The sequence below is a fragment of the Corvus brachyrhynchos genome, unplaced genomic scaffold (genome assembly GCF_000691975.1).
Source record: "Corvus brachyrhynchos isolate BGI_N302 unplaced genomic scaffold, ASM69197v1 scaffold101, whole genome shotgun sequence".
Lineage (NCBI taxonomy): Eukaryota > Metazoa > Chordata > Aves > Passeriformes > Corvidae > Corvus > Corvus brachyrhynchos.
The window spans coordinates 1,982,735-2,003,142 of NW_008237239.1; the positions used below are offsets into that span (position 1 = coordinate 1,982,735).

The 20,408-nt window shown below is 40.4% G+C and overlaps 1 protein-coding gene across 1 annotated transcript in view; it reads left to right on the forward strand.

The window, feature by feature from the left end:
• MTA1 (metastasis associated 1) overlaps nt 1-20,408 on the forward strand; it is a 66,720-nt gene that overhangs the window by 29,283 nt on the left and 17,029 nt on the right. Inside the window, exons 11-17 of the mRNA XM_017729682.1 lie at nt 5,011-5,069; nt 11,411-11,526; nt 12,379-12,530; nt 14,183-14,372; nt 14,715-14,804; nt 16,651-16,803; nt 17,635-17,670. Coding sequence (XP_017585171.1) covers nt 5,011-5,069; nt 11,411-11,526; nt 12,379-12,530; nt 14,183-14,372; nt 14,715-14,804; nt 16,651-16,803; nt 17,635-17,670 — 796 coding nt within the window. The remainder of the gene's footprint in view (nt 1-5,010; nt 5,070-11,410; nt 11,527-12,378; nt 12,531-14,182; nt 14,373-14,714; nt 14,805-16,650; nt 16,804-17,634; nt 17,671-20,408) is intronic.

The following is a 20,408-nucleotide window of genomic DNA, read 5'->3' on the forward strand; positions in this document are numbered from 1 at the left end:
CCTTGTACGCGTGACTGAAACAGTTCCTCGGCAGAGCCCCGGCCATGCGGCTGGAGAAATAAACATCTCTGAAACATCTAGCAAGAATCTGTCTGTCCTATATATATCCTTTCCATGGGACTCCTGGTTTGATATATGTATGTTGCAGTATCCCCACTGCAACACACTTCCCTCTTTCCAAGAAGATGATTAAATTGTATTCCAAGTCTGTATGTTAGAGGGTTTAATAGAAGTATTAATAACTTACTTATTCTTGTAAAATCTTTGTCTGAATGAACATTAAAAGTGCATTTAAATTGTCTATATTTCTGTGAGTTACAAAACACAGGAATGAAGATTTTTGCCACCAACTAATTGGATGAAGAAGCAGCAGTTAGTTGGGAGCTGTTTACATCCTCCTATATTTCCCTTGACGTTTTCTTGGCATAAGAAAACACTGCCATAATCCTGAATTAGAATCTCCCTGTTTCTTGCCATTGAGGAAGGGACATTTTGAGTTGCCTTCAACAGAAAGCCTGTTCTGAGAACTGAACAGTAATTTGTACTCATGCTTGGTGTACCTAAGATTAAAAGGCTCAGTGCAGCACTTCCTGCTGCATTGTCATGTGAGTAGGACACCAAGATGGAGATGTGTGCAAATTGACTTCTTTTGGAGCATGCACTTGGATCTCGTATCCAGTAATTTTTATTTGGCTTTAGCTATACCGTGCTTTTGAATATTACCAGCATAAGTAGGAGTTCAGTCATCTTGAGAAGGAATGACCCTCCAAGAACAGAGCTGCTAGAAGGACTAATTCTACTACAGTGTCAACACAGAATTGGTGGTTTAGTGCAGGCTCCTGAATGTCCACAGTGATCCCAAGAGCTGTCCTGTCAGTAACACCCCTTCAGACTTGTCTTGAAGAAAATTAAGGTGATACATTCCAAATTCAGTATCCTGGGTCTCCTTCAAACACATTCTTTTCCTGGGACAGTTTTTCTGTGTCAGTACACAAGAGTGTATATTTCTGATTAAGGAAGGTTTGAAGTGGCTTTGACTGATTAACTGCTGTTTTTTGGCTTCTTCCAGTGATTTGAGAGCTCTGAGGGTTGATGTGGTGTGTGGCTATGCCTACATTTTCATTCAGTGTAGAGGTTGAGTTCTTACATAGTTGTGAATTCCAGGGTGACTTTTTTTTAAAGACTAAATGCTTCTACTGTTGTGCTTATCATTAGGGGAAGTCCTAAAAACTTTAAAACATTAAAACTTTCCAAAGGTTGAGACAAGCTTGAGGCATGGCAGTGGCAGATGACTGTTTGAATTAGTCACTTTCTTTCTGAGAGTTAATGGCTTTAATTTACTTTTTCCATTTTTATTTGTGTCTGAGGAGCAGGTAACTTCAAGGGGAAGATCAAATACTATCAATTTCTACTGTTCTATTTCTTACGTGGAAGTGCCATTAGAAAAGTGTAGGAGGAATAGACAGAGAAAGTTGGTTTTAAGGTCTGCATGGTGAGAACACACTGGGGAAAGTGGAAGTGCCCTTAGATTTGACTCCATGAGGTAGGGATCTCTGGGTCAGTCTTGATGCGGATAGAAAACATCTTTTTTAAGAGAAGCAAGCTTGCTTTGTACCTAGCCCAGAGCTATGAATGATGTCTTAATGTACCAGCCTTCATAAAGTCCTGTGTGCTGAAGTGTAGAAATAACATCAATGAAAGGTTTTTCCACATTTGTGGGATGTTTTATCCCCAAACACCTCCTGTTGAATCTATGGTAATATGGAACTCGGTCACTTTCTTGCCAAAATTGCTAGAACCATAGGTACAAGCCGTCAATTCTGAGGTGTGTTGCTGGAGCACAGGCAGCTGGGAGCATTTCTCCCAAATGCATCATAGACTAATTCTCTCTTCTGTCCCACCTCTCTGACCTCTGTTGTATGTTCAGAGGTTTGAAAAAGAATAAACATTGTGAAAGTTCTCCTTTGAATCCAGAAGGTGTAATTTGTCTTCCTTATCATGAACTAATAAAGGCTCGATATTTGAGGATGTTTTGAGGCATCCTCATGCTGTCCATCAACCCAACTCTTGTGTTGTGGATGTTGAAATATCCACAGTGTTCCTGGATTTCTTCTGTTATTTCCTCTTTATAAATGTTTGCTCTTTAGAAAATGACCACAATCATTTGCTCTGATACGTCACCTATTATAAAACTCTTTCAAGCTCAGTGGATAGGATGTCAAATCTGGGAGAGGATATATAAAGGACAGATGTTTGCACCAACTTGGATGTACAGTGCTTAGTACTTTAATCCCTTGGTCCCTGTGGGATAGACAAGTTGGAAATATCTTCCTTTTATAGATGGGGGAAATATGATGAGGTAAATAAGAGGATATACTTAAGATCTGTGTATATAAATAACTCAGAGAAAAGATTTTTTTTAGGCCAAACTGCTAGAAAAACTTACAAATGTTCTGGATTTTTCTTGGGAGTGAGGACATTATTAACTACATCAGATAGCATTAAGAATTTATAGCATAAATATGCTTTAGGCACATATCAATTAATAACTGGCAAAGGACCTAGCAAAGCACTCTCTCAGGGAAGGGATTATTTTGAAACTGTGCATGACTACATTTCAAGCATCTTTCTTTTGTACCTTCTGGGATCAGTCACTGTAAGGAAAGAGGAAACTCATCATATCTGGTCTATTGATTGCCCACAGCCACAGGTACTTAGTGCAAAGCCTTTTCTTACCCAGGATATTGTGGTACCTTCTGGAAACCCTCAATTTTCCTGGTCTGCTGTTTGTAATAGGGGTGTGTACTATTTGTCGTGTGCTGTGCTGGTTCCCAGGCAGCTGTAGGAGAGGGGGTTGTGGTGGAGTCCAGGTGACTTATGGCAGTTGTTAGCTCAGGGCTTGCTCCATGGTCATCAGTCACAAAGGAAATCTGTGGGGTGAGGTTGACATTCATCACCTGTTTACTAAAATACTGCTTAATACCCTAAATTAGCCATGTCCCCAAGGCAGATGACTTTATGTTGTGCACAGGAGAATATTTCAGTTGCTGATAATGCTTTGTGCTTGGATGAAGCTCTTGCATTCATAGATTTCCAAAACTGTCATAACATAATGATGCCAGATAGTCCCCATGGGAGATTTTGTCAAGAAAACGCAGCTTTTTCCTCTCACAATGTAGAAATTTAAAAAACACAACAGTTCTCTACCAGTGTAAGTTTCCTGAATTTCCTTTCTCAAGGAAATTGGATTCTGGTACTGGTCATCAAACAGTGTTTTAAGCTGTTTGTCAGTATCTGGTGTTGGATTTCCATGTATTTCCTGGGGAGACTGAGCTCTGTAGCTGTTCATCTGCCAGTGTAAGTGCCCGTGGCAATCTGTGCCTCGAGGATGAAGTCCTCTTTTTCAGCCTGAGGCTGTGTGTGGAACAGGCTCCAGTTCCTGAGCAGGAAGGCACCTGAGCATGCATTTTGTTAAAGGATGATTTTTTTGTGTAGTGTCTCTCTGGAAGGTGAAGGAGGATTTCTGATGATGTTTGGAGAACCATTGTGACAACACTTCTTGGGGCCCCTCTTTGGGTGGTTTTGTTTCTTACATAAAGATGCTCAGTTAGGGTGGCTTGAAAACGTTCAGTTTGGACATGCCGTTTGTATTCAGGAGAACCTCTTCAGTTCCATCACTGATTGGCAGCAAAATGTGTGATTGATTCCTGCACGTCTGTAGGATTGATAAGGATTGTCTCCACAAGGTCTTCTTCATCTGGGTTTTCTTGAGGCCAGTTTTCAGGCAGCAGTTCTTGTCCTAGGTGAGGTTTAACAGAAGCAGTCTGGGAAGCTGGCCCGCTCCAGCAGAACGGAGTCAGCCAGGAGTACAGCTCTGAAGGTGTAGCCATAGTCTCAGGATAACTTTCAGAGGTTCTGTTTTCTCTTTCCTTGCTCTCTTGTCTGACAACTTCATTCTTTGATTTCTAAAATAGGTTGACTGTTATTTGCAGGAAAAGGGAAGAGGGGAATTCTTTAGGAGTCTAGAGAGCTTTGGTGAGGAACTGGCAGATTGTCATATAGAAAATTGTTGTTTAAAACTGTCCTGATAAAAGCTTTATGCTTACAGGAAACATTTACTTTGTTGTTTCTGTGTGTGTCTGTAAAAACAATTTTTATGTTTGTCCAGCTCTTCAGTGACACACTCTTCAATTTTATTATGTTTTCTGGTGCTTCCTGCTTCTATGAAGATACTGACTTCAGCTTTACATTTTCCTAGACCATGCCTTGAGGCTGCTGCATAGAAAATGTTTGGCTAAGCTGTTTATCTGGAATATCCCCATGCTGCTGGTTTGTCTGGAAAACATTGTCACAGCTTTATGCAGACAGCTGGTACCAGCTTTGAGCAGGGGGTTGAACTAGAGATGCCAGAGGCTCACCCAAAATTTATTTTGCAAATGTAATAAAGAGAAAACTTGAATCTCAGTGTGCCTCTTCTACTGTTTAAGGGGTGAAGGTTTGAGTTAGAAAAGGTGTTCTTGACCTTTTTAATGTCTCAAGAAAAATCTTCAGTGTCACTGAGCCTTCAGAAGTTTAGGGGTATCGACACAAAAGTCTTACTTGAAACTTTGAATGAATTGGCTCAGCTGTTGAGGAGCTGTGATGGAGAGGTTGCATTGTTGTACCTGTTACTGTCCAGTTGGTGAATGTTTTAATAGAGAATCAACACTGACATGTCAGATCTTTCTCTGCAGGACAAATAAAAGCCTTTTAAAAAAAGGAATTTGAATTGAAGTAGATGGGAATGAAAAGTTTGTCCTCATTATTAGTAGCTTGGCATCTCTTCGACTTTTTTGCAAAGCTGCATAGTCAATTGATGCCCACAATTGTCTTCAGTGAATATTTTCTTGTTGGAAGATTTAGTGGTAGCTGCTCAGTAAATAATTGCTGAAGTCCTTATAGGTTTGCTACTTGACTCAGGTAAGGTGGCTCTTATTTTTATTTTAATTGTTTTCTTTTTTCTATTCAAAGAAACGATTGAAAGCAGCAGAAGCAGAAAGCAAGCTAAAACAAGTGTATATACCCAACTAGTAAGTATCTCTTGTTTTGTTTTCTATCTCATTACAGGAGGACTGGTGTAGCAGTTTCCATGGCCTACCAATATTACTATTTCCTGGTTAGGATGTTGTGGTCTCATGTTGCTCATTTCCTTCATCCTGTATAATGTTCCCATCCTGAAGCAACTGTTACTTATCTTCTAATTTTTATTTTTATATGGACTTGGGAGTTGGGGAGTTGGGGACTTGCTGGCAGGTCAGCATGGTTGTGAACAAAAGGGTAGCTAATTAACTGTTCAATAATCTATCTGTTTTTCTATTAGTTTTTCTCAGCAGTGGATCACCAATGCATGTTTGTTTCCTAACAAATGTATATATCATTATATATTAAAAATAATGTATAATTATTGATATGTGTACATGTATTTTAAAACAAAATTCTTACTAAAATGTCTTCTATTTCATTTTCTCTGCATAGCCTAGTCAATAGTTGTTATAATGCAGAATTTCTAGTCTACCCTTTCCTTTCACTTTTCAACTTTCACTCTGATATGTTCCCCTGTGTATTATCCCCAATAACTCCTTCACTCTTTTATGCTGTCTCCTTTTAAATATTTATGAACTTCTACCATCTGTTCTGTTACTTTTGATAAAACTAATTTTTATATATTTAGCTTGCAAGGCAGCCCCTTATTTCTGCTGAAAATAGAGGATCCATGATTTCTTTTTTGGTTTGAAATACCTCAATACGTCTCAGGTGAATTTACTAAAAGTGAGGTGTAATATTTAGAGTGAAGCCAAACAGATTTCTTGTCACGCAGTCTTTCAACAATATTGCTTTTTGTGGACAGTGTTACTCTGCAGGGGGACACTGGACATCAAATTAAACATGAATTCACAATGTAATAAGCTTGTAAAGCAAAAGGCAGTGTAATTTAGACTGCAGATGCAAAAGGATATTGCAGACGAGAGAGCCTGACAGTCCTGCTGTTGCTCTTGGATTATAATGTGTGGAGGGAGGGCTTTGTGTTTGGAAGGTTGTGGTGCTCATTTGATAATGGCTGCCTGGAGTGGCATCTTACCCCTCAGCAAGGTAATTCTTGTTCCTATCTAAAGAACACATAATCAAATCAGCAGCTTACCTCCCTGCTTCAGGAACAGACCTGTCTCTGCCCACGTGCCTGCTCTTCTTGTCTCTGGCTTTGATTTCCAGTCACGGTTCATTTTATGAGTGTTATACCTTAACTTACATATTATTTGATAAAATGTTTTCCTTCTCTTTCAATATCCTTTCATTTGTATCAGGAAAAGTAGCAATTACTTGACTTACTTAATCCCATATGAATGCTTCTGCTGTTTTCTTGCTATTAATACCTCCAAATGTGGCAGCAATTAAATATTTCTAAGCTTTTTGTATTACTTCTACACAAGCTTGAGTACAAGGTCTGGCATATAGGGACTGTATGGTATCTACATTATCTTGTGACCTAGAAGAAGATTATATTCTTGGTTTGCAATAGCAATGCACGGTGTAGGGATCTAAATATCAATGTTATTGATTTGTCCTTATCATGTTACTGAGCCCATTCCTGTTCCTAGGCTTGAGCCATAATGATCCACTTGTCACCTCAAAAATAAATTACTTGGTGTAGGCTGTCACAAGACCTATGCAGAAGCGTATCTGCCGATTGACTGAAACACATTTTAACAGTAACTGGTGTAAAATTGTTGGCAGTGAGAGACCCTGGAGGATACCAGGCTCAAACAATTTTATCTTTTTTTTTGTCTCTGGCTGTCTTCCGTTGATAGGTCTCTTGTTTGTTTCTCCGATGTTAATAGGAAAATCTAGCAGAGAGGAGGAAAATAATAAGAAAAAGAATAGGAGCTGTCTTCAAAGGTCACATACATGTAACACAATGAAAAATAACAGCTCAATGTAAAGCTTTAGAGTTGATATTTTTTAACTTGAGACTGTGCCCCAAATTTATTAACATGGGTAACTGAAGCATGGAGGGTCATAGAGGTAATTGATGTGAGGTTATCAAGTCCTAAACCAACGTCTTAGAAAAACACTTCTGACCTAGATTGAACAAACATTTCTGTACCTCTTCAAAGAATAACCCTGGTTTCGGGACAGACATTTGTAGTTGACTTGACAGAACCTAATGTCTATAAATATGGCTTTGCAATGCAGCCCTTTGGCTGAAAAGCACTAATGTGTTTTTCTGGTGAAAGGAAAAAGTGTAAAATCAGTTAAACTCAGGAAATACTGAAAAACAAATGTTTTAGTTGTCTTCTGTAGCACTGTCTCTGTCAGTGGGAGTGGTGTTGAAGCAGCAATAGATATCTGAATGCACAAAGAGATTCCACATTCTCACATGCCTCATCCTGCCATCCTCTGAAGTGATTGCAGTGTTTGGAGGCCTTCTTCATGCAGGTGTAGTCTCAGACTCTTTCGTGTTCTAGTATGTACCCAAACATACTCTTCAGGTTGCTGTGGAAGTCATGCTCTAGTTTTACTAATCTTGCAGGCATCATATGTACCAATTACTTGCTTCTTTTTGGTAAAGATCTGGTTGTGTAGCTTGTGCTTTTTGGGATTAGGGCATCTGCAATCATGAAGGCTGAGACATCCAGTTTTGTGTGGCTTTTCTCTCATTTGCTTTGATCTAAGTGATACCAGGAGGGGTAAGAACAGAAAGGGAAGAATGAACTGCTCCACACAATTTCCAGTCCAAAATGTACTGGTGAAAAATGTAACTTTTAACTCTACATCTGTATGTGTTAATGAATACATTCTATTTACAGTATTTTATCTGAGAATATCAAAGCACTTTGTCAAGCTGCCTCTCAAAGGCTGTGAAGCAGGGAAATATTGTTCTCCCTACTGTGCCCCTTTTGTGAATCCAGTAGGGAAACTTCAGGAATAGGTCAAAGCTTTGGATCACTACAAGGGGCAGCTGCTTAACAAGCTGAAGATAATTCCTTTGTCTGTTGCTTGGTTGTCCTCTGCTTGAAGAGCAAGACTATTTTTCTTCCCTGTTTCATTGTACAGAGGTTCATGGCAACATGGAAAACTTAAAGGTGTAACGCTGCTCTTCCTTCTGGAGCTGTGGTAGTTAAAATGGCAATCTCCAACATTTTGTTGGAGAAATCTGCTCCTTTTCAAAAAGCATTGTTTAATGGTCATTAGACCTGTTGTTAGAAGTGGGTATTTACAGGAGGCTGGAGAGCTGTGAGGAAAGCTCACCTCCATTGCCTGGATCCAGACACTTCTATTAGATGTCTAGATGTAAATGGCACAAATGTGCCTTACAAAGGATTTTAAATTGTTTTTATTTCTGAGGCTTTATTTCTTAATTGTTCAGTTGCATCCAGCACACATGGGTTCTTCAATAACAGGAAACATTCACTGGGTGGTATTAAGTTTATAATTATTTCTAACAACAAAAATTTTATCACCGTGCTGTGGGTCAAATGCTGTCTACTTGTTTACTGAGGGCATATCAGTCCTTTGTGGGGATCAAGATTATCTCCAGGTTGGATTTTTTTGTACAGGGGCTTCAGTCCATGTTGACAGGCTTCCAGCACCTTCTCTCTGCACCTGCTTTATTGCCTCCACCTCTTCCATTGTGATTGATCTGAAGAGTACAGCCCAGAAATCTGCACTTCATGATCCCTTTTCTAGCATGACTGACTGCTCCTTCACAACTGAAACCCCTTTAAGAGACTTCCATTCCTGATACAAGAACTGGAAATGACAGTTTGCCACACCATCAGTATTCTCACTACCTTATTTGCATCTTTAGCTTCAGCTTCATTAATTGCTTAATGATCCATCCAGTTACTCATCTGATTCTCTTGTTAATAGCTGTAGCAGGCTTTGGTCATATCAAGCAAGTTTAATTAACATATCATCAACAATTAAGAGGTTTTTGCTTCTCATATGATGAAAACATTATCTGCCTGAATTTTATTGTTACTGCCACTGTGAAACTTGACCTTAGCTTTGGAGCAGGACACTCTCCGATGCTTGCTGCAGCTTCTTTAATTGTAGTGCTGCAGAATCCTGAAGTTTGCCACAACTACAGCATGTTAGTCCTGCTGATAAGTGTGGTTTGGTGATCGGCTTTCACCAGTGCATCTTTTCCACTTGTGTTTAAATACAAGCTTGATAATGGTTTTTGAGAGGATAAAGGAGTCAGGCCATCATCCTCCTTTCTGGTCCCAGTGCTTTATCGGGCTTTACTGATGGATTTCAGACTACGTCGCTGCCTTTTTGGAGGATAAATCCAAGGTAGAGAAAGGAAGCAACAGGCCTGATGTTGAACTGTAAGGCCTTAGTTTTCTTTACTTCAGTCTTTTTCTCAGTGGAGCAACGCCCCTTGTAGCAGTGTGCATCTGTGAGGGCTGTTTGTTTTGCGGCGTCTTGGTCATGTTTGCACATGGAGTTTGCTCGTGAATCATTGGCAAAAGTTCTTTTGCAGCAGGTTACTATAGTGATGTCCCAGAGCAGGGGAGCGTGAATGTTCCCTCTTTCAACTGCCCCTTTGTTAAACTTGCCTGTGGATCTCCTGCCATCTGTGGGGTCAGAACTTGGTGCCTTTCTGATAAGCACCCTGAAACACTTTAGTCTTCGTAGGAGGTGGGCAAATTAATAAGCAGAAGGAGACGAAAACATATTCAGGCTTGTGAATTAATCTAAATGTCTTTTTTTTTTTTTTTTTTTTTAATCTCCTCTGCTGCTTTTGAGCTGTGTGTATGCTGCTCAGTGCACTGTAGGAACAAACTCCTTACACTGTTCCTGTGCCACTTGGCCTCCTGAGCTTTCTCTGTTGCAGAAAGGCTCTGAATTTTACAGTGAGAACACTATTGGAAGTTTTTCCTGGTCTAGAGAAACACACTCTTGCCTCTTTATGCAACCTGTGTGTGGTTCCTGTAGTTCATTCACAGCAGAACCTATTTTGTCTCTGTCAAAATGGAGCTTAACTGAGCTGTGTATCTCAGGACATGATTGGACATTTTCAGATAAGAAGGATGTTTTCTGGCTTCCAGGGCAGCATCAGCTTTTCAGTTGCCTGCAGAACTCTGTCACTTGGAACTCCTTTGCTTCCAGGGATCATTGCTGAGAACATGAAACCTGATGCTGGTGCCCCATTAGAAAGAACTTAATTTGGCTCTATTCCCACAATGCTGGTTTTGTAGCACTAGCCAGGGTGAAACATAGCAAATACTCTGGCCTACTGAAGTCACCGTGACTCCTGTGTCAGTGTGCAACTGATGTCTAAGAAAAGGGGATTGCAGAAAGCCATTTTAAGATATTTCTGCTTTTAAATAATGGGTTCGTTAGTTGGAAATAAAAGGAATATGCCCACTCCCTTCAATCTTCAGGTAAGAGAGTATGATAGGAATGTAAATCAGCGTTGCAATTCAGGCTTATGTTCAGCAGTTGGCTCCAAAGCCTGCCTGCTCTTTGTTGCTTCTATAGTGTGAACTCCTAACAGCACCCTAGAGTCCTTGCATGTTTGGTAAACTCCTCATGTACTGTTGTTTGAAACTTCATGTATGACTTCTTCCACCTTTCTCCATTCCCCAGAAGTCCTGTCCTTGCAATAGCAGTACTCTGTCCTCCTTCTTCCCTCCCATGCCAAGGATTTTTTGAAGGCCTCATTTTCCCCCTCAGACACTTCTTCCTCTGCAGAGATGTGCTATTTCATCCTGCTCTCCATGCCAAGGTTTTGTTGGCCTTCCATTCTCAGCTCCTGCCAGTAGCTATTTTTTAGCTCTTAGCTCCTAGTTTTTCCTGAATCATCATTTTAAAGAGGGTATAGGGATGAGCTGAGGTGACCCAGATGTTGTTACTTGTTGGGTGTACTTGTGTGAATAATGGCCAGTGAGACAACATGGAAATATTTGTGACTGCAGTCTAGGGTTATATTTCCCTAAATAAAGCAGACATTGCCCTCTCTCTGCCTACTGCTCCTGCTCCAGCCCCCAGCCTTCTTTTTGGAGATTTAAGTAAAATACCTCTCATGTTGAGGACCTGTAAGTGAGATCTGGTTTTACCTAGATTCAAATGTCTGGGATAGTCAATAGGGATACCTATGTGGCCTGGTTTATTGTTTTTTAAAAGGTTTTAAAGTCTTGTAAATGGCATCCAACTATCAGTTATTTTCATTATCGGTATTTTTAAAATATTACTGGAGACAGTGTGTTCATAAAAGTCAGATTGCTGGTAATTACAGCTGGTTCTGGAAGCCACGTGCTGAATGAAATTTGAGTCTTCAAATGTTTTGGGCCATACTTTCAAAAGTCAAATAAAGAATTGCATGCCTCAGTTAACACTTGTCATTCTTTTTGCTTTGTGTCTTAAGTAACAAGCCAAACCCCAACCAGATCAATGTAAATAATGTCAAACCAGGAGTGGTAAATGGTACTGGAGTCCAGGCACAGAACGCGGGAGCAGGACGGGCCTGTGAGAGCTGTTACAGTAAGTGCCAGAACAGCAGCTGTGTGTGCAGAGTGAGTGCTGAGATGTAAACGTTAAAGTAAAAGCTGTCTCGTGCTGGGGGTGTGGGGAAGAATTGGATATAGCAGCGTTTAAGCAGGGTTTTTTTGAGTTTGTTTTTGTTTCTTTTTTTGTTTGTTTGTTTCAGGTTGTTTTGTTTTTTAACTACTGGTGTTACATTTGTAAATAGAATTATGAAGTACTAAAGGGGGAGTTAGTAAATGTTCTACATAATTGCAGGTTACTATTGAGTGAATATTTAAATCAAGGTGTGTGAATTTGACAATTCTTTTCATCATTCTTTAGTAGATTTGAAAATATGTGACACCACTGTATTTGATCTGCTGCTGATACTAATAATACTGAGTTCTAATGAGTGTGCTCCTTTATGGGGAGCCTTTAGAGATGCTGGAATGTAGGACTGTATGAGATGTCCAGTCACAGACTGTACATTCTTCAGTTGTAAAACTGATGTATGGGAAGTTCCTGAAGACAATCTTTGCTGTTTCCCATGTTCTGCAGAAATTCTCTAGCAAAAAGAGTTCAGTTCCATTGGCAGGAAATTTTCTCATCCTGATAATTGTTTTTTTCTGTTTGCATTTTAAAAGGGATTTAGATTAATTAATGTAATCAATTCTGCTGAAATCAAAAGTATGTGTAGCAGTGCTGATGACAGTGAAGCCATCATTAGTTTTCTAAGGTCTGTGTGAGCTTTGCTCTGTGGGGGGTGGGGGGGATGTTTTCTTTTGTGCTTCTGCTGCTTCTAAAGAGAATAAGATCTGAAAAGTGATCCTGTGTAAGGATATATATAATTTCCACCTTTGTTATCTCTAGCCACCCAGTCTTACCAGTGGTATTCTTGGGGTCCCCCTAACATGCAGTGTCGCCTCTGTGCATCCTGTTGGACCTACTGGAAGAAATACGGTGGCTTGAAAATGCCAACACGGTTAGATGGGGAGAGGCCTGGACCAAACCGCAATAATTTGGTGGGTATCCACAAGGCAGACTGGTGCCTCTGCCTGGCAAACTGAGTGTCATGATACCTAACTGCCTGTTCACTGTTCTTAAATATTTAACCACCAAAAGAATGCCTTCAGCCTTCATCGTTGTCCTTGGGTTTGATATTTCATGTCAAGCAGAAGTTGGCGCGTTCGCCTCGGCTAGAAGTAATCTGTTGCGAAGTACTGCCCTGAGAAAAAAAACCAACATCATTTGTTTAGCAAACTAGCCTTCAAATGCATGAAATGACTTAGTGGAGATGGGAGAAACTGAAATGCCACCCAGTGTTTCTGGTATTTGGTTTCCATGATTTTTGCTGTAGGGGGAACAGCACTGGTTTTTTCTCTCCAAATGAATTAATTATTTCCTGAAACCAATTTACTTTCCCAAGGCATATTCAAAATTAGATATACCCCAAATAGCTAGTGGCTTTTTAGAGATCTTTTATCTTGTTTTTCTACCTAATTCTGTTTTTTTTTTAATAATCATCCTTTTTTTGGGTAGATTTGAGTAAGCATTGTATGAACTGTTTCTGTTTCATTTTTCCTCTGTTATTTGAAAACCAAAGTTCTCAGATTTTTTTCTGAATTTGGTGAAAGTTTGATCTGGAAGCATTAGACATTAAGCTGATTGGAAAAAATAACTATCATTGTCATGGATAGAAGGGTAGCACACACAGAACTTCTATCTCTGGTTAATTTCTTTCCTCTCCTATTCTTTGCTGTCGTTCCCTTTCCATTTCTTTTGTTTAACCTTTATCCTTTCCAGGCTTCTCTTTGCCCTCTGAAGCCTCCTAATTGCTGAGATAACTTCCAGGTTTTATCAACCTTATCCCTCTTGTTTGTTAATTAAAAGTATGTAAATAGTCAGAGAAGGGAAAGCCTTGTTCTCCCCAAATTGAAATTTCTTCCTGTTTTCCAGCTGTGGGTTGGCTTGAGATAACAAGATACTACTTGCATTATTTCACTGGTTGACTTAGTTGCTTTTCGTAAAGAAGATAACCGTGTTGGTTCTCAGTAGCTGATAAATGTCTTCCAGTAGTAGTCTTTACTATATGCAATGAATATTTGACATCTATGAGTACATTTCTGAGTTAAGAGTAAGAATTAAAACAAATTCTTGTGGCTTTGAGCCAAGACCATTCCTGCATGCCATACGTTTTCTTTGGAAAGTGAGTTTGTGGTGCGTATTTTTATCATGCAGCTCTTCTGATTTTCTCTCCTTCTGGCAAATGCTTTGTTATAAGGAGTTTGCATTGTACATCCAGAGCAGCCCTAAGCACCCAAAACTGGAGAGTTTTTCTCTTGAGTGTATAAGCTCTAAATTATGTGATAGCACCAGGTAACTTCTTCATGGCTGGCTTTTGGATCCCTGACTTAAAACTTGGGATGGCACAGAAATGAATACTTCTCTGTGAAGTGAAAAGGTTTACCTTCATTTTATCCTTTGAGATATTTTGAGTAAGATTTAGGAAATGGGGAATAGCTGGGCTGAAAATTTTTTCATCTGTAATACCACTTCTGTTCTTATGCCTGAGAATCAGTAGTTGCAAATGTTTTTACATAATACTTTCATTTCTTTAGAACCATACTTTTTAATTACTTTTTCAGAAACCATTTTTATTTTTCTTTCCCTTTAGAGTCCTCATGGTGTGCCAGTACGAAATAGTGGGAGTCCCAAGTTTGCTATGAAGACACGACAAGCTTTCTATCTCCATACAACAAAACTGACCAGAATTGCCAGACGTTTATGTCGAGATATCTTGCGCCCTTGGCACGCTGCAAGACACCCCTATCTGCCCATTAACAGTGCAGCAATCAAAGCAGAATGTGAGTGTGCTGCAGCTGAGACCTCTTGGCCAAGGAGCCCTTTGAGACTCCTGTCATATAAAGTTTTGAGTTTCATCTTGCTGAGATATTCTCTTGCACGTAGCTAGTGCTGTCACAAAATCTAGCTGTACTTGCAGAGCCTTCTAACTGATGGTAGGCTGGGCAAATACCTTTGAAAGTTCATGAGCTGTTTGTTTTAAAACATTGACGTTTGATATTACATGGAGCATTCTCCTGTGTTTGTGAACGGGAAGGCTCTTTCAGGACACTGGAGTTATTCACTTAGTTTTGCTATAATAGCTAAATGTCTTCACCCTCTAATTATTTTTCTGTGTTTTGCAGGCACAGCACGTTTACCTGAGGCATCAGAAAACCCATTGCTATTAAAGCAAGTGGTTCGAAAGCCTTTAGAAGCAGTACTCCGGTATTTAGGTATTAAACAAACCAAACCACCACATGCAAAACCCCCCAAATATAGGAAACACCCTCCTACCTACGCTGCTGACCATTTGGGTTTTCCATTTGAGTCTAGGTGTAGATGCTCATTCTGGATTAAAAACAAACAAAAAACAAACCACAAAGAACTCCCACCCCACAAACAAAACAAAACGCAAAACCCATCCCAGTAACGTCTCCTTTTTACTTTTCCTACTTAATCTGACAGACCCAGTGTCTCTGCAGTCCACTGCAGGGTCATAAAGCTGTATCAGAAACTTTTTCAAGTGAAGGGAGGGATGTGTTTGCTGTGGCTTCTGATGTATATGTGGACAAGTTACCATCTGCTAATGGGGGCACTGACATCATGTTTCAGGAACATTTGATTGTTCACTTTTTCTGTTTTTGGGCTGTCTGGAGGCAGTTTGTACAGTTGAGTTTAGGACAGCACTGTGTCCCAGACCTTGTGAATCAGTTACTGGCTGTTCTGTGCTGAACCTAGACAAGGGGATCATACTTCTATTTTTTTACTTTCCTAGTGGGTTTTGGTGGGTTTTTTATTATCTTTTTAACTACAATTTTTCTTGAGGACTTGTGCCTCATCAGCTGATCTGTGGGGCAGTACTGAGTAGTTCCATCCAGGACTTCGGTGTAAGTTTGAGGTGCTGGAAGCATCCAGAGTGATGCTATGTGACATGCCAATGCTGGCTCCAGACAAATGCCAAATCCTTTTCCCCAGCATTCCCCGCTGCCCTGCAGACATCCCTCAGGTTGTTCTGGCAGCCAGTCTCGCCTCAGAAAAGTCTTGGACAGAGGCACTTTGAGGGCTTCCAGCTTAGCGGGGAGGTTGATTGCTTTTTTATTTAGATAAGCAACACTGGAGTTGATTTTAGGTTTCTTGGAATGTTTTTGTTGATGAAATATTGTAAGGCTGAGGGTGTATTAAATATTTACTGCTTCTCTGTTGAGCATTGTACTTCTGCTGTGTACTAATGGGATACGTGGATTGAGAAACCTTTATTCACATAGAGTGCAACAAAAGAGAGCAAATAAAGGGAGAAGTTTGCTGTTGGATAAAATCTTTATTTTAATAATTGTACAGAACGTAGCAGTAGATTTTGAGTTTTCCTTGCACTGTGTCATTGGATTACTGAGCTGGGAGAAAAGAGTGATGGAAATGGAGGGAGGCTGATGGACTGGCAAGAAGGATTTTTTGGTGGTGTTAGTAGGATTGAATTTATATGTTACTCTGCTGTTGGGTCTGCGAGAGAGAGACTCTGTTGAAGCTCCCATTTGCTGTTGCTTGTAACTTTCTCAAAGTCTTTTCATTTGAAGATGGTGGGCTTGAACTCTGCCTTGGCCCAAAGCTTGCATTCAGATGTTCTGTTCTTTATAGTGGGTTTTTGAATCTTCAGGGTTTTTTGCCATTTGAGAAATTGTATTTTTTATAAACATTTCTGGCAAACTGGCAAAGTTGTAATTTCCCCAGAGTTTTTAGGGATGTTGCATGAACGTCCAAAGTTAGGTTTTAGTATACAGCACCCCAAAAATCACCCCAAATTATTGGAGAACAGTATTACAGAAATAGATACAAAGTGCTTTTACTATCAAATCCTATTTTAGGATAATACTATGATAATGATTTTAACATCTTTAGTAGTGGTGAGTTCCTAAATATATGGAAATGCTTTATAGCAATCTCCAGTCAAAACTATTGACTTGAGATAGATTGTATATAAGAGGAGGTGTACTTGGTCACCTTGGAATTTTGCAGGTTGTTTTCAGGTTTATAATTCCAGTATCTTTGCTAATGAAAAAATATTACTTTGCTGTTTTCCACCAGAGTCTCATCCATGTCCTCCAAAACCAGATCCTGCAAAGAGCTTGTCCAGTTCTCTCAACAATCTGACTCCTGCTAAGTTTACACCTGTCATTAATAATGGGTCCCCAACTATCCTGGGAAAAAGAAGTTATGAACAACACAATGGAATGGATGGTAAATATTTCTCCACAAAATTTATGTTTTGTCTATAGGCTTTTTCTTCTGTCTTTATTGTATACAAGGAGATTATGTAAACTCATAGTCCTTTATATAAATTCTGAGTTCCTTATTCTTGAGGGAGGTTATTTTTAACTTTTGTTAAAGTCACCTGTCCCATTTCTCCTTTTGGGTGAGGCACATGATGTGTACTGCCTGGGAGGTGCATGCACATAAAGTCACTGTGCTAGTGAAACTCTGCCTGGCTTGGCCAACCTCGCAAACGGGATAGCGAAGGAGAAAGTTTCCTTCAGTTTTTCAATTAGTAGTGTGAAGACTACCTTAATAGACTTTTGGAGTGGTGTTTCCCTTGTTGGCCTTGTTACTGACCACCTCTGTGCTTGGGCTTCACCTCCTCAGGAACAGAAGGCAAGGGAAAGGTGTTTGAAGTGGGAGATAAAAGCAGGATGTTCCTGGCATGGACTCCAGGTCTCTGTTCCGAAGAATAACTCTTGCCTGAGAGTGTCAGGGAAGAGAAAGGGCAGTCTCTATCTCAGATGAGGAGAAAAGTGTCTGTTGAAATGGTCTTAGTGGGAGTGAGAACACAGAGGGTAGCTCTCCTTAACTGGGGAAAACAACAGTTGGTGTAATGGTGACTCAGCAGGGAGGGAGATCCAGAGTCTTTCTCATTTTTACCTTTAATTTTAACTTTATATGTAGCTTATCTGAAATATAATTGCAAACATTTGATATCTGATTGTGTTTTAACATTAAGAACTTTTAAAACTGCTGCTGTTCAGGTTGCTGATGTGATGTTTTTCTCTTTTCTGTTCACTTGTGCTCTATCAGGCAACATGAAGAAGCGCCTGTTGATGCCTAGCAGGGGTAAGACCTTGAAGCTGCGCTCAGCTTATGCTAGGAGAGTGATTTTTAGTTTCATCTGCTGGCTTGTCTGTGCTTTGTGGCTAATGAGTCTGTGTGCACCTTCTGTGTTGATGTCTAAGTGTTCCTTGGGTAACCACTTCCACCCATGGTTTTGCTGCTCACCTTTCAGGCTTTTCACGTGCAGGCAACGAGTTGTACAACCGTACTGAAGACATGAAGTCCTGTGGTCAGAATTGATTCCTAATTCCTCAAGTTGACAGAACAGTCTTCTAGCAGTTCTGTGAAACTGCACGAAGCTGTGGTGGTTAGTTTGAAAATAGGTGTTGTTTCAATGTTTGACTTTTAAGAAACCAAAGTTTCATGTGTCTTGAACTGCTTTGAATTCACTTGGACCAAAAGGAATAGAAGACAGTATTTACATCAAGTCTCAAGTTTAACCCTCTGTATTTTCCAGTGAGAGTGGACAGTCGCAGTGGCGAGAGACTGCACATTCTCTGCTTGCAGTAGGAAATGATTTTCAAAATTTCCACTGGTTATAAATTAATCTGTTCTGAGTACTGAGTAGATGTCAGACTGTTTCATTTGTGATAATGCAGGAAACATATATATGATGTCACTTCACCAAATTCAATAGAACAGACCAATTTTGAATAGTTAGGAGACGGACAACCACAAAATGTCATTGTGAACAGGCAAACACAAAAACTTAAGCTTACATGTTCCCGTGAACTGGCCAGCACTGCATGCCCTGATGATAATCTTTGTGTTTCATGGCTGAGGCAGTGGATGGCTGTTACCCGTATTTACATGCATGCAAATATGAGTGCATGTGGAGAATACAGCAGTGAGCACAGTGGTTGTTCTACTGTCTTGCTCTCTTTGGGAATTTATTCCTTGATACTCTGTTGCTGAGTTTTCATGTTCTTTGTAACTTGTCTTTTGGGAAGAATACCAAAACCCCACTGCATTGGTCAGTTTGGCTTCCTCAGAAGCTTCGTCCAGTGATGAGGGATGTAGATGCAGAGTAGCTCACTGAATTTCCACAGCTCCTAGTGACTACCTGCTTATGGGCACACCTGCTGCTCCCTGCTAAATGTCCTTCTCAGCAGATAACACACTTGGGAAGCTGAGAGATGTTGTGGCCCAAAGGAGGGAAGTAAAAGAACAGATCCTTCCCTCCAGAAGGCTCTCTCTGTGTAGAGCACTGGACTTGATAACCCAACACGATTTTCTGGAAATGGAGGATTCCTGTTCCATTCAGTTATAACTGTTGCTGGATCTGTTTGCAAGAAGATGATTTTGGAAAAGTACCTGTTCAGGCTCCTCAGAGTATGTGTTTCTCTGAAGCAGGTGTATGTAGCTGTGCAGGGTCCAGATATTCCAGAGCACCTGCTGCTTTACCTGCTCGGTCTGTTCTCAGCCAGCCACTGAAATACCTGCAGTAGTACTTGTTCCTGTAATTGCTAGGTAGCAGAGTCCATTTCAGTCCCAGAATCTTTTTACCTGCTGGGGTAGTGAGTGTTAACTGCATATTCTTGTGAGCAGTTCAGCTTAAACCTGTTGGTTGAGATTTATTTGTGAATGGAAAATGTTTGCCACACTGTAATTTTGCATCTGTAATATTTCCTGACCCTGGGTTGCTGGAGGTTTTGCCAGGACCTGAAGGGAATGGAACCACCTGCAAGGAAACAACATTTAAAGAACTTGGATCAAGATCTGCTGGGCACAGGGAAGCAGATGGTGGAAGTTTGGTGGATCTCTTTCTGTCCTGGTGCCAGTTTGTGTGTTAGTGCTTCTTAGCACAGGTTCTCAGTTGCCTTGCATGTGAACTGGTTAACCTTGCTAGCTGTGGGCATGGATGCAACTGATTTCCTGTGCCGTGAAAGGACTGTGATTGTGGTACTGAGGCTTCTCCTTGGTTGTGGATGGAGTCCTACAGGCTTAGTAGTCTGGGGGGGGCTGCTGGCAGGAAGGGCACAAGTTGACACTGCTGTGAAGAAGAGGTGAATGGCAGTGAGAAGCCTTGTGGCCAGAATTCAGGAGCCAGTGAGTGAGTATGAAAGGACTGAAATAAGCCCATCTATCCAGAATAACTGATTTTTGGATTATTGCTGACCTAAAATAGTAGAAAAAGATTAATGAGAGTAAGCCTGAATTGTTGCAATTGGTCAGATTCTGCATTTACATAGATACTATGGGAAATTGTGGGTGTTTATTCATTATTTTCATGTTTCTCATCTCCTCTTTACATACTGACTGGTTTAGGTCACTGCAGGGGAGTGTACTGCAAAAAAAAGATGGTGTTAAGATGTCTGCTCAGAGAGGCTGAAAATATTCTTTCTGCACAAATCTAGGTGCAGGAAGATGCTTTGTCCACGTATGTTTAAATAGTTTCCAAAGAGATGTTAACTTACTGCAAAATTGTATCTATTATCTAGGGGTTTTTCTGCTTCCTGCAGATGTGCTGCCTTGGTGGCACCTGGAAGATGTCTTAGGGTTTAGACAGGTCACCATGTCAAAGTCTGTCAGGAGACAGTGGACACTGTTATGGGGGGCTTTAGATGAAGTCTCTTTGCTGGTGATAAAAGCCTTGTGGTGCTGGGCCATTACTTCCAAACACAGGGGAGAAGTCTGAACACTGGAAATTATGGCTGAGCTGGTGACATGTGATGGGTTTGTAAGGCTTTCCTCAAAGCCAGGCTGTAAAGCAGAAAATAATCAAGAGGTTTATTTGCAGG